General features: G+C 38.5%; 1 protein-coding gene across 1 annotated transcript; it reads left to right on the top strand.

Moving 5' to 3' along the window:
• Nucleotides 1–1824: 1824 nt before the first annotated feature.
• LOC101353922 (histone H3.3-like) lies at nt 1825–2451 on the top strand. Its single transcript, XM_012556626.2, has one exon. The coding sequence runs from the start codon at nt 1828–1830 to the stop codon at nt 2236–2238; it is 411 nt and encodes a 136-aa protein (XP_012412080.1). The 5' UTR covers nt 1825–1827; the 3' UTR covers nt 2239–2451.
• The last annotated feature ends 10108 nt before the right edge of the window (nt 2452–12559 follow it).

Genomic DNA, 12559 nt, shown 5'->3' with positions numbered 1-12559 from the left:
GGAAACTCCCTTTCAACTGATCAGCTACTTACAGCAAATCTCATCATGGGGTGATCACATATCAGATCTCAACAGGGAAGTGATCACAACACTGTATGACTGCCAAAACACTGAGAATCACGGCCCAACCAAGAATTGTGGCCCAACCAAGTTGACACACAATCTTAATCATCACACTGGAGATGTAAAGGACTTATACAATGAAAACTATAAAACACTGCTGCGAGAGGCGAAAATAGACATAAATGTAAAGACATTCCACGCTCATGGATTGGAAGACTTAGCATTGAGAAAATATCAATACTACCCAAAGTGATCTATAGATTCAACACAATCCTGATCAAATCACAGCAGCATTTTTTTACAGAAATGGAAAAGCTAATCCTTAACTTAAATGAAAAGGAAAGAGGACCCAAATAGCCAAAGCAATTTTGAAGAAGAACAAAGTAGGAGGCCTCATACTTCCCAATTTCAAAACTTGCTATACAGCTGCAGTAACCAAAACTGCCTGGTACTGGTTTAATGATAAACACATAGACCAATGGAATAGAATTGAAAGCCCAGAAATAAATCCATGCATCTATGGACAACTGATCTTTGACAAGGGCCCTAAGTCCATTCAGTGGAGAAGGAACAGTATTTTCAACAAGTGGTGATAGCAAAATTGGATTTCCACATGCAGAAAAATGAAGCAAAACCCATACCTCACACCATACACAAAAACTAACTCAAAATGATCAAGGACCTGAATGGTAGAACTAAAACTATAAAGTTCTTGGAAAAAAAACATAAGAGAGAAGCTATCGGACCTAATTTTCTTTAAGGATAGACTGTTAAATACAACAAATACAAGAGCAACAGAAGACAAAAAAGACACCTGGGATCTTATACAAACTACATACTTCTGTTCATCAAAAGATTTTTTCAAAAGAGAAAAAAGACAACCTATAAACTGAGAAAATATCATTGCGAGCTATGTAACTGATAAAGGTCTAATACCCACAATATATATAAAATTTCTACAATTTAACAACAAAAAAGCAAATAATCCAATCAAAAAATGGACTTGAACAGACACTTTCTCAAAGAGGATATTCAAGTTGCCAAGAAATGCTTGAAAAGATGCTCGTCATCATTAGCCATTACTCCCCTCCGCCCCCCAAAAATCAAACTCATTGTTGTCAAGTCAATTCCAACTGTAATGAGATACTACCTCATCCCTACTAGAATGGCAATGACAGAAAAACAGAAAACCACAAATATTGGCGAGGAAGTGGGGAGATAGGAACCCTTATCCATTGTTGGTGGAAATGTAAAATGGTGCAGCTGTTGTGGGAAACCGTATGGCAATACCTCAAAAATTAGATACAGAGCTATCATAGGATCCAGCAATCCCACTCCTCGGTATATACCATAGAGACTTAAAAGTGGGGACACAAACAGACCTATATACCATGATGCTCACTGCAGCACTATTCACAATAGCAAAAAGAGGGAAACAACCCAAGTGCCCCTCAGCTAATTAGTGGATAAACAAAATATGGTACATACATACTGTGGAATATTAGTCAACCTTAAAGAAAAATGAAGTCCTGACACACGAAACAACATGGACTAACCTTGAAGACATTATGCTGACTGAAATGAATCAATCACAAAAAGACAAATATTGTATGATCTCACTTACATGAAATGACAAGAATAGCTAACTACAGCTGTGTTCGCAGTCGCTGCCACCCAGCTGTAGCTCTCTAACGGCAGTGCTGCCTCTAGCTCGCTGATCTCCAGCTGAAGCAGAAGCGGGGTAAGTGAGGAGGTGTCTATACCATGGCTCGTACGAAGCAGACAGCCTGCAAATCAACTGTTGGTAAAGCACCCAGGAAGCAACTGGCTACAAAAGCTGCTCGCAAGAGTGCACCCTCTACCGGAGGGGTGAAAAAACCTCATCGTTACACGCCTGGTACTGTGGCACTCCGGGAAATCAGACGTTACCAGAAGTCCACTGAACTTCTGATTCGCAAACTTCCCTTTCAACGTCTGGTGCAAGAAATTGCTCAGGACTTCAAAACAGATGTGCGTTTCCAGAGTGCAGCTATCGGTGCTTTGCAGGAGGCAAGTGAGGCCTATCTGGCTGCCCTTTTTGAAGACACCAACCTGTGTGCTATCCATGCCAAACGTGTAACAATTATGCCAAAAGACATCCAGCTAGCACGCCACATACGTGGAGAATGTGCTTAAGAATCCGCTATGATGGGAAACATTTCATTCTTTAAAAAAAAAGAAAAATTCTCTTCTTCCTCTTATTGGTAGTTCTGAATGTTAGATTTTTTTTTTTTACATGGGGTCAAAATGTACCTAAGTATATGATTACGCATGGAAAAATAGGGGACAGAAATCAGGTATTGGCAGTTTTCCCATTTTCATTTGTGTGTGAATTTTTAATATAAATATGGGGACACAAAGCATTAATGCAAGTCAAAATATTTCAGTGAACAAGTTTCAGCAGTTCAACTTTATAACTATTATAAATAAACCTGTTAAATTTTTCTGGACAGAGACTTAAATATAAAATCAAAAACAATAAAGATCATGGAAGAAAAAATAGGGACAACACTAGGAGCCCTAATACATGGCATAAACACAATACGAACCATGAGTAACAATGCACAAGCACCAGAAGAGAGACCAGATAAATGGCATCTCCTAAAAATCAAACACTTATGCTCATCAAAAGACTTCACCAAAAGAGTGAAAAGACAACCTACAGACTGGGAAAAAATTTTTGGCTACGACAAATCCAATCAGCGTCTAATCTCTAACATCTACAAGATACTGCAAAACCTCAACAACAAAAAGACAAATAACCCAATTAAAAAATGGGCAAAGGATATGAACAGGCACTTTGCCAAAGTAGATATTCAGATGGCTAACAGACACATGAAGAAATGCTCACGATCATTAGCCATTAGAGAAATGCAGATCAAAACTAAATGAGATACCATCTCACCCCAACAAGGCTAGCATTAATCCAAAAATCACAAAATAATGAATGCTGGACAGGTTGCGGAGAGACTGGAACACTTATACACTGTTGGTGGGAATGTAAAACGGTCCTACCACTTTGGAAATCGATCTGGCACTTCCTTAAGAAGCTAGAAATAGAAGTACCATACATTCCAGCTATCTCACTCCTTGGAATATATCCTAGAGAAACAAGAGCTGTCACAAGAATAGATGCATGCACATCCATGTTCATTGCAGCACTGTTCACAATAGCAAAAAGATGGAAACAAACTTGGTGCCCATCAGCAGATGAATGGATAAACAAATTATGGTATATGCACACAATGGAATATTATGCAATGGTAAAGAACAACGATGAAGATGTGAAACATCGTATAACATGGTGGAAGCTGGAACTTATTATGCTGAGTGAATTTAGTCAGTCACAGAAGGACAAATATTTTATAAGACCACTATTATAAGAACTCAAGAAAAGGTTTAAACACAGAAGAAAACATTCTTTGATGGTTATGGGGGTGGGGAGGGAGGGTGAGGGTTATTCACTAACTAGATGGTAGATAAGAATTATCTTAGGTGAAGGGAAGGACAGCACACACTACAGGGGAAGTCAGCACAACTGGACTAAACCAAAGCTAAGAAGTTTCCTTAATACAATCAAATACTTTGAGAGACAGGGTAGCAGGGGTGAGGGTCTGGGGACCATGCTTTCAGGGCACATCTAGGTCAATTGGCATAATAAAGCTTATTAAGAAAATGCTCTGCATCCTACTTTGGTGAGTGGCATCTGGGGTCTTGAAAGCTTGCAAGCGGCCATCTAAGATGCATCAATTGGTCCCAACCACTTGGAGAAAAGGAGAACGAAGAACACCAAAGACACAAGGAAAGTATTGGCTCAAGAGACAGAATGGGCCAAATAAACCAGAGACTTCATCAGCCTGAGAACAGAAGAACTAGATGGTGCCCGGCTACCACCAATGAATGTCCTAACAGGGAACACAACAGAGGGTCCCTGATGGAGTACTAGAACGATGGGATGCAGAACTCAAATTCTAGTAAGAAGACCAGACTTAACGGTCTCACTAAGACTGGAGGCACCACAGAAAGCATGGCCCCTGGTCTCTCCATCACCTAGAACTAAAACAATTTCCGAGGCCAACTCTTCAAACAGGGATTGGACTGGACTGTGGGACATAAAGTGATACTCGTGAAGAGTGTGCCTCTTAGAAAAGTAGATATAAGAGACCAAAGTGGGGGTTCTGTCCAAGGTGAGAGGCAAAGGCAGAGAGAGTTAGGAGCTGGTTGAATGTTCATGGGGAATCAGGGGCGGAGGGGAGGAGTGTGCTGCCGCAGAATGGGGTGAGCAATTAGGGTCTCATAACAATGTATGCATAAAAACTTTGTATGGGAGACTAACTTGAAATGTAAACGTCATTTAATTACAACAATAAAAAAAAAGAATAGCTAACTATATAAAAACCAATGGTTACCAGGGATGGGAAGGGAAAGGGGGAGGGTAATCATTCTACCAGAAGTACTAAATGTATGTCTATGGTGATGGGAAAATTGGCATGAACTGAGTGTAATAGTTACACTACTTGACTATTGCAGCTGATATCACTAAATTGTACACTAGAAAAATGTAAAAAAGGGGAGTGAAATGACATATAAAATAGTACACTTAATTTTACAACAAAAATAGCAGCCAAAAAAAAGAATGCAGTCATTGATAATAGCTACAAATAAACACCTCATGGGATTAGTTTTAAGGAGCCCTGATAATGCAGTGGAAAAGCCCTCTGCTGCTAATTGAAAGATTGGTGATTCAAACCCACCAGCTGCTCCGCAGGAGAAAGACATGGCAGTTTGCTCCCATAAAGATTTACAGCCCTGGAAACACTATGGGGCAGTTCTACTGTGTCCTGTAGGGTCACTATGAGTCAGAATCGACTCAGTGGCAACAGGTTTGGTTTTTGTGATATAGCGGTTAGTCTTTTTGGTTCAGGATTTGGAGTGTTGGTCTCGTGAGCCTGTCCAGTCAATTGGCCTTATATTATTTTAAGAGTTTCTTTTTCTTCCTCCTAGTTCAAGACTCCTGGAGTCTTAAGAACTTGCCAGCAGTCATCTAAGATACAACAATTCATCTCTAATTACCTGGAGGAACAGAGGAAGAAGGAGATCCAAGAATTGGAGATGGAAATGGTTTTATTCAGGTCTAATTGACTCTATGAACTACTACCTCCTTTGCCATGAGACCAGAAAAAATGACTGGTATCTGACTACCATTATTGGATATTTTGATCAAGGATCCAATAGATAGATCTTGATCAAAAGAAGTAAAATTGAAGAACAGAAGTCCACATTCTTATTGGAAACCAGACTTACTGGACACTTTGAGACTGAAGGGACCTTGTAAAATAGTAGTAGTAGTAGCATCAGAATCTGTCTAACTTCATGGAGGATAATGACCAGGATCAGCCCAAAGTCGATTTCCATGAGGTGAAGTTCAGACGTACGTCCACCCTCCAAACTTTCTACCAATTCTGACACCAGCCATCTTTCCCATGGCACTTTCTACTTCTCTGCTGGGTTCAATAATCCATTGCAATGGCCATAAAGAATTCACAGACCATACTTACAGTTAAGTGGTTTATTAGGAAGTAACAGAGTACAACTTGGGATCAGGATCAGGAATCATGCAGGCAAAGTATTCCTTCTTCAGTGTAAGACAGCGGTCTCAGCTCTTCTTGGCCATGCAAGCAAGCAGGCCCTTCTCTCTGTCTTGCACTTCCGCTCTTGGCCATGTAGGCCTCCTATCAGGCCCCTGAGGACAGGTTCCTCTCAGCCCTCTCAAGACAGGCTCCTCTCAGCTCCCTTAGGACAAGCTCTTCTTGGCCCTGTCATCTGTCACCACCAACTCTGCTGCAGAGCCCCTTCCAGGCCTGTCGCTAGTGTACAGTAGGCTATAGTCACTTCATTTGCATAGCCTATAGTCATTTCATTTGCATAGTATATTGACCAATCCCTGAAAGATGCATGCCAATCACAGGGCAGGCTGCATGGCAGGACCAGACAAAAAGTATCAAACCAAGTTGTTTACAGCTTACCCAGGAAATGTAACAAACCCTCTGGGGTAGAAAACTAGGGCAAAGGTAACTCCTCTGGTCTTAGGGGAAGACTCTCTCAAGCTGTTTTTCCAAAGAACCAAGACAAAAGGCCACCTAAAGGAATTCATTTCACCACAGACCCCCAAACCTATTGCCTCAAAACAGTTTTTGAACCTTGAACCAAAATTATCTCATGAAGTCATCTTTAAACTAAACAACAATTTAGCTCAATAAATGTCTACCTTGAATACTGCACCCTTCTAAAGAATTATCTATATGAGACTGAAATGAAAACAGTAACTCAAAAGGACGGATGAGAATTTTAAGGGGTAGAGAGTATGAGGTAACTGTGGTGAAATAATAGGGGTAGCTGTAGTGAAAATGGTGATACAATTCTCAATGGTGACAGAACGGAACCATTGTCAATGCATCATGCATGTAAAAATTGTTGAGTGGAGTGTATGTTCTGTTGTGTATATTTTTACCAAAAGACTAAATTAAAAAAATAATCTGGAAATCATAGATTCCTGATAGGACCAAATTGCTTGACAGAAAAAGATCAGGGGCTTCTGCCAAACCATAGCGAAAAATCTAATGATGATACAGCCTAGGATTGATCAGGATCTCCATTCTCATTTCTATAGCAACATTTTTAGAAAACCCATTTTCTATATTACAGTGTAAATTGATTTTAATTTAGTGTTGAGGTATTGGCGAGTTATATTAATTTTAGAATAGCCCTCACAGTCCATTGTTTTTGTGGTTTTCCGTGGAAAAAAAATATCCCAGGGTGGTTGAATCTCTAGATGCAAATTATTTTTATGGTTTTGAAAATTGTTTTAGTTTAAAATAAAGCAATATAAAAATCTGAAGAGACTCAGAACAATAAATTGTTGAAAGTGTCTAGGAATAACCACATTTCTAAAGCGTTACAAAGGCAGATTATTTCATCTAAATGAATATAAGGAGTCCCTGGGTGATGTTAACAGTTCACAAACTTACTTGTTAACTGAAAGGTTGTCCAAAAGCACCTCTGAAGAAAGGCTTGGCAATCTACTTCCAAAAAAAAAAACAACTATTGAAAACACTATGGAGCACAGTTCTACTCTGACACACATGGGATCACCGTGAGTTAGAGTCAGTTCCAACAGGAAAACTATAGTTTCTCTCCCTTATATCAGCAGTGTCCATATGAAGTGCATATTCCCCTCATAGTACTCTAGATGATTTATCAAAATGTGCGAGGACATATTAGACCTTTTATTTATTTTTATTCTTTAGCTTATTCTTTAAATGTTTTATATCATTGTTGGATATTTTCAAGTTTACATAATATGTGAGTAAAGTAGATGAAGGATATAATTTATACAGTAATGATTATACATATATATATTGGGGGTGTGTGCTAACTTTTCAACTTGTGGAGATCTGTTAAAAAAGATTTGTAACCTGAACACCAATGCTCACTGTAGCACTCTTCACAATTGCCAAAAGGCGGAAATGACTGAAATATCTATCAACAGATGAATGGACAAACAAAACGTGTTATATATGTACAACGAAATATTACTTAGTCGTAAAGAGAAATGAAATCCTGATACCTGCCACAAGGATGCATCTTGAAAACATCATGCTGAGCAAAATAAACCAGTTGCAAGATGACAAATACTGTATGATCTCACTTATATGAAATAAGCAAATATGTAGACACCAACGATTATTAGTGGTTGCCAGGGGTAGGAGGAGGGGGAAAAGGGAAGTTTTTGCTTAAGGAGCTCTGAGTTTATGTTAATGATGGCGTAATGTTTTGGAAAAGGATAGCAAGAATGGTTGTGCAGCTTGAAGAATGTGATCCATGTCACTGAATCGCACATGTAGACATTGTCAAGTGGGCGCATGTTTTGTTATGTATATTTTCACCACAATTAAAAATAAATAAATAAAAGATTTGTATGCTATGCTTTCCTTTCCTGACCCCTCTTTCCCACTGCTCCCACCATCCCTCTGTCCCTGTCAGCTTTCCTCCTGTTAGCTTTAACTGGCAGGACTACAGGGATCCTGGGAGCTACAGAAAACCAAATTTACTCTCTTGTTTGTGCCCTCTTCCTGGGTCTCAGTGGTTGGTGTGCAAAGTACTGTTGTGTAATAGATTTATTTACTGTAGGTGATTATGTTTACAATTTCCACTCTACATGGCAGGCCCTTAATGCAGCCCTGATGTCTTGTCTTTTATCAGCAGGTACTAATGCTTTCTCCAGAAATTTAAAATTATCTCTAGGGAAATGCGTCAGTTCAATTAGCAACACACTTAACGGATATTTTTTCTAGCTGACTATGTTGGAGGTGATCAGGTATGACAATTTGGGCAGAAAGTTGCATAAATCATTTTTAAAACGCGATCATTCTCATTTTAGCCTTTGCAATGATTACTCCTGCTTTTTTTGGATAGCAATTTGTTATCTGCCAGGGTTTGTGTCAAAGCTGTGCTATGAATAAGAAAAATGATGTTTTTGAAAGCTTAGAGAGTAGACTTGATGAGGTTTGCTTACAGAACTAACATTTCCACCAAGGGTTTATACGTCCACTTGTCTTTCTGGGCTTAGAAGAAACTGACTGCCTCATCTGCACATATCATTTCCTTGATGGCTGAAGAAATGAACATAAGGCAGAGAAAAGCTACAAGTATCAAGAAGTGTTTTCTTTTTGGAAGGACCACAGATATCACTTAGTCCAAATGCCTCAGAGATGGAGCAATTGAGTGACAGGGAGTTGAGGGTCATTACCAAGGACAAGTGGATAACAAAGATAGGACTGGAATCCAGGCAGACTGACTCTCCAAGGCACAATCATTAGAACTTTTTCTTCATCTCATAATTTATGAAATTTTTACCAGAGTACCCACTGTGTGCTAGTAATGATGCTACTACATTGGATTCCTTATCTCTGAGCATCCTCAGTTCTTCTGGGCTACAGTTGGAGTTCTGTCAGAAATCCCAAAACAGGTGTGAAACAGCTTACCAAGACTTATGACCTTAATATCAAAGAAGGTTGCTTTCTAAGCCTCGAATCTGAAAACCCAGGAAATTCTCAAGGTAAAGAATACCTCTCTAAGTTACTTACCTTTCTCCTCCACCCCCTCAGTAAAGTCTTCAAAGTCTCAGAAAAGTTGAAGAACAAATTTGAGGAGCTGAATAAATACAAAGAGATGTATTTTAAGAATCTACAACTTAAATTTTTTCACTTCTTTTCTTGGATAAGTTTTAAAGTCTCAAAAATTATTACAGGTTGTTGAGATGAAAATATCATGGGGAAGAAAAAGACAATTTCAGGCTAATAACTAATGATTTTTGAGCCCCATCTATGTGTCAGGCACTCTTGTAAGTATGTTACTTATCTAATGTTCACAATATTAAGAGTTAGCAACTAATGTTATTCCCATTTTACAAATGAGAAAATTGAAGCACAGAGAGGTTAAATAGTTTAAATACGGTGCCAAAATTTACACCACAAATAAAGGTGAGCTCAGTATTCAAATTTTGGTAGTCTGGCTTCAGAGTCCAGATTACTACTGTGTTTGCTAGAAAGTCCATTAAAGTAAATTCACTATAATGATATAAAATACTGGAATGAGCACACCTTTTAAATCTGAAATCATGTTTTGACATTTTATTTGAAAAACTTTTGAACATACATAAAAATTAGAAGAATAATGCAGAGAACTCCTACAAACCTTTTTCCCCAGATTCACCTATTTTTTGTCACTTTTTTTATCATTCGCTCTAAATAAGAATAAATATATGCATATATGTATATAAATATACGTACGTATTTTTCTTTTTCTTCAGAATCATTTGAAAGTAGATTGCATATGTCATGTCCTTTTACCCCTTAATACGTCAGCAAATATCTCCTAAAATCAAGGATTTTTTTCCTGATGTAATCTCAGTACAGATATAAAATGCAAGAAATATAACATTGATACAACACTTTTTTCCTAATCTAGCGTCCATATTCCAATTATATCAACTGTCCCAATAATTCCCTTATAGAATTTTTTTCCTGCCTAGAATATTGCCCAGGATCATGCATTGCATTTTAATGTCATGTCTCCCTAATCTTTAATCTGAAACAGTTCTTTAACTTTTCTTTGTCTTTCCTGACATTGACGAAGAGTACAGGCCAGTTATTTAGTAGAATATTCCTCAGATTGGGTTTGTGTGAGGTTTTCTCATGATTGATTCAGTTATGATCCCCAGACAGAAGTCACGCTGTGCCTTTCTCACTGTATCGTATCTGGAGACACATGATGCCATTTGCCCTTCACTAGTGATGCCATTTTGACCATCCAATCAAGGTGTACAGTGATTATTTTTCGTATTCTGTGGGGGAAAAGAAAACTCCGATTTTTAGAAAAGTAGACATTATTTGCTTTCATTCTTTAAGAAATGACATGCTAATAAATATCACTTTCAATCCTTTGGCCCTCTCAGATATCTGTCATTTATATGCGTGTGTGTGTGTCTCTGTATGTAGTGGGTACTTATACATTCCACCGGGTGTTGGATCTTCAAAATGTTTATGGTTCATTAATTTGAAGACCAGCTTGGGTGGAATTACCATGTATTTTTATTTTTCTTGCAGAAATACTATCTTTATTATAGGTTGCTGCCCCAGACCCTGCTGGGGCGTTTACATAATTTATATTAGACATATCTTTTTTTTTCTAAAATCCTCAAAATTTTGAATTCTAACATACATCTCACCCCAAGAGTTTTATGTAACCAGGGTTTCAAATTGTGGACCTGTATAAGAAACAGAATTAGATTAGTTCCTCTTACATAATAATCACACAACAAGTATTAGCTACTATAATTATGTCATATTTAGCCTGGCCCGTGTGGCTGTTTTGCTCACAGACCAGAAATTTTTGTCACATTCTACACTTTTAAACCAGGCAAAATGGGTATATCACCCTGCAACCATGTGTATACTGCTCCAATTCACTTTTTTTTTTTTTTTTACTGTGCTTTAGGTGAAAGTTTACAGAGCAAATTAGTTTCCTATTAAACAATTAATATACATACTGTTTTGTTGCTATGCCCACAACCTGTCAACACTCTTCCCTTCTCAACCTTGGGTTTCCCATTTCCATTTGTCCAGCTTTCCTGTCCCTTCCTGCCTTCTCGTCCTTGTGCCTGAGCTGGTGTGCCCATTTTGTCTTGTATACATGGTTGAATGATGTGTGCTTGTTTGTTTTATAAGCCTATCCCTATCTAATCTTTGGCTGAAGAGTGAACCTCAGGAGTGACTTTAGTACTAAGTTAAAAATTGTCCAGAGCCATACTCTCGAGATTTCTCCAGTCTCTGTCCAAACAGTAAGTCTGGTCTGTTTTTGTGAGTAAGAATTTTGTTCTACATTTATCTCCAGCTCTGTCCAGGACCCTCTACTGTGATGCCTGTCAGAGCAGTTGTTGTGGTTGCCGGGCATCATCTAGTTGTGCTGGACTCAGTCTGGTGGAGGCTGTGTTACTTGTGGTCCATTAGTGCTTTGGACTAATCTTTCCCTGTGTCTTTGATTTTCTTCATTCTTCCCTGTTCCAGACGAAGTGGAACAAGTTGATGTATCTTAGATGGCAGCTCACAAGCTTTGAAGGCCTCAGATGCTACTCACCAAAGTAGGAATGTAGAACATTTTCTTTATAAACTATGTTATGCCAATTGAGCTAGATGTCCTCCAAGACCATGGTGCCCAGCCTTTAGTCCATTAACACGGTCCCTCAGGGAATTTAGATGTGTCTATGAGCTTCTATCACTTTTCCTTGGCCAAGTTGTGCTGACTTCCCCAGTATTGTGTACTGTCTTACCCTTCACCAAAGTTATCACTTATGTATTGTCTAATTGGAGGTTTTCCCTCCCCACCTCTCCCCTACTTCCTAACCATTAAAGGTTGTTTCTTTCTGTGCGTAAACTTTTTCATGAGTTTTTATAACGGTGGTCACATACAGTAGTTGTCCTTTTGTGACTGACTTATTTCACTCAGCATAATGCCCTCTAGATTCATCCACATTGTGAGATGTTTCACAGATTCGTCATTTTTCTTGATCATTTCATAGTATTGCATTGTGTGTATGTACCACAGTTTGTTTACCCATTCATCTATTGATGGACACTTAGGTAGTTTCCATCTTTTTGCTATTATGAATAATGTTGCAATTAACATGGGTGTATGTATGTCTATTCGTGTGACAGCTCTTATTTCTCTGGGATATATTCCTAGGAGTGGGATTTCTGGATGGTATGGTACTTCTATTTCTGGCTTTTTAAGGAAGTGCTATATCATTTTCCAAAATGGTTGTATCATTTTGCATTCCCACCAGCAGTACATAAGAATTCCAATCTCCCTGCAGCTTCTCCGAAATTTGTTATTTTCT

This window comes from Trichechus manatus, unplaced genomic scaffold, assembly GCF_000243295.1.
Source record: "Trichechus manatus latirostris isolate Lorelei unplaced genomic scaffold, TriManLat1.0 scaffold00071, whole genome shotgun sequence".
NCBI lineage: Eukaryota > Metazoa > Chordata > Mammalia > Sirenia > Trichechidae > Trichechus > Trichechus manatus.
This window is presented reverse-complemented; position numbering and strand designations above follow the sequence as displayed.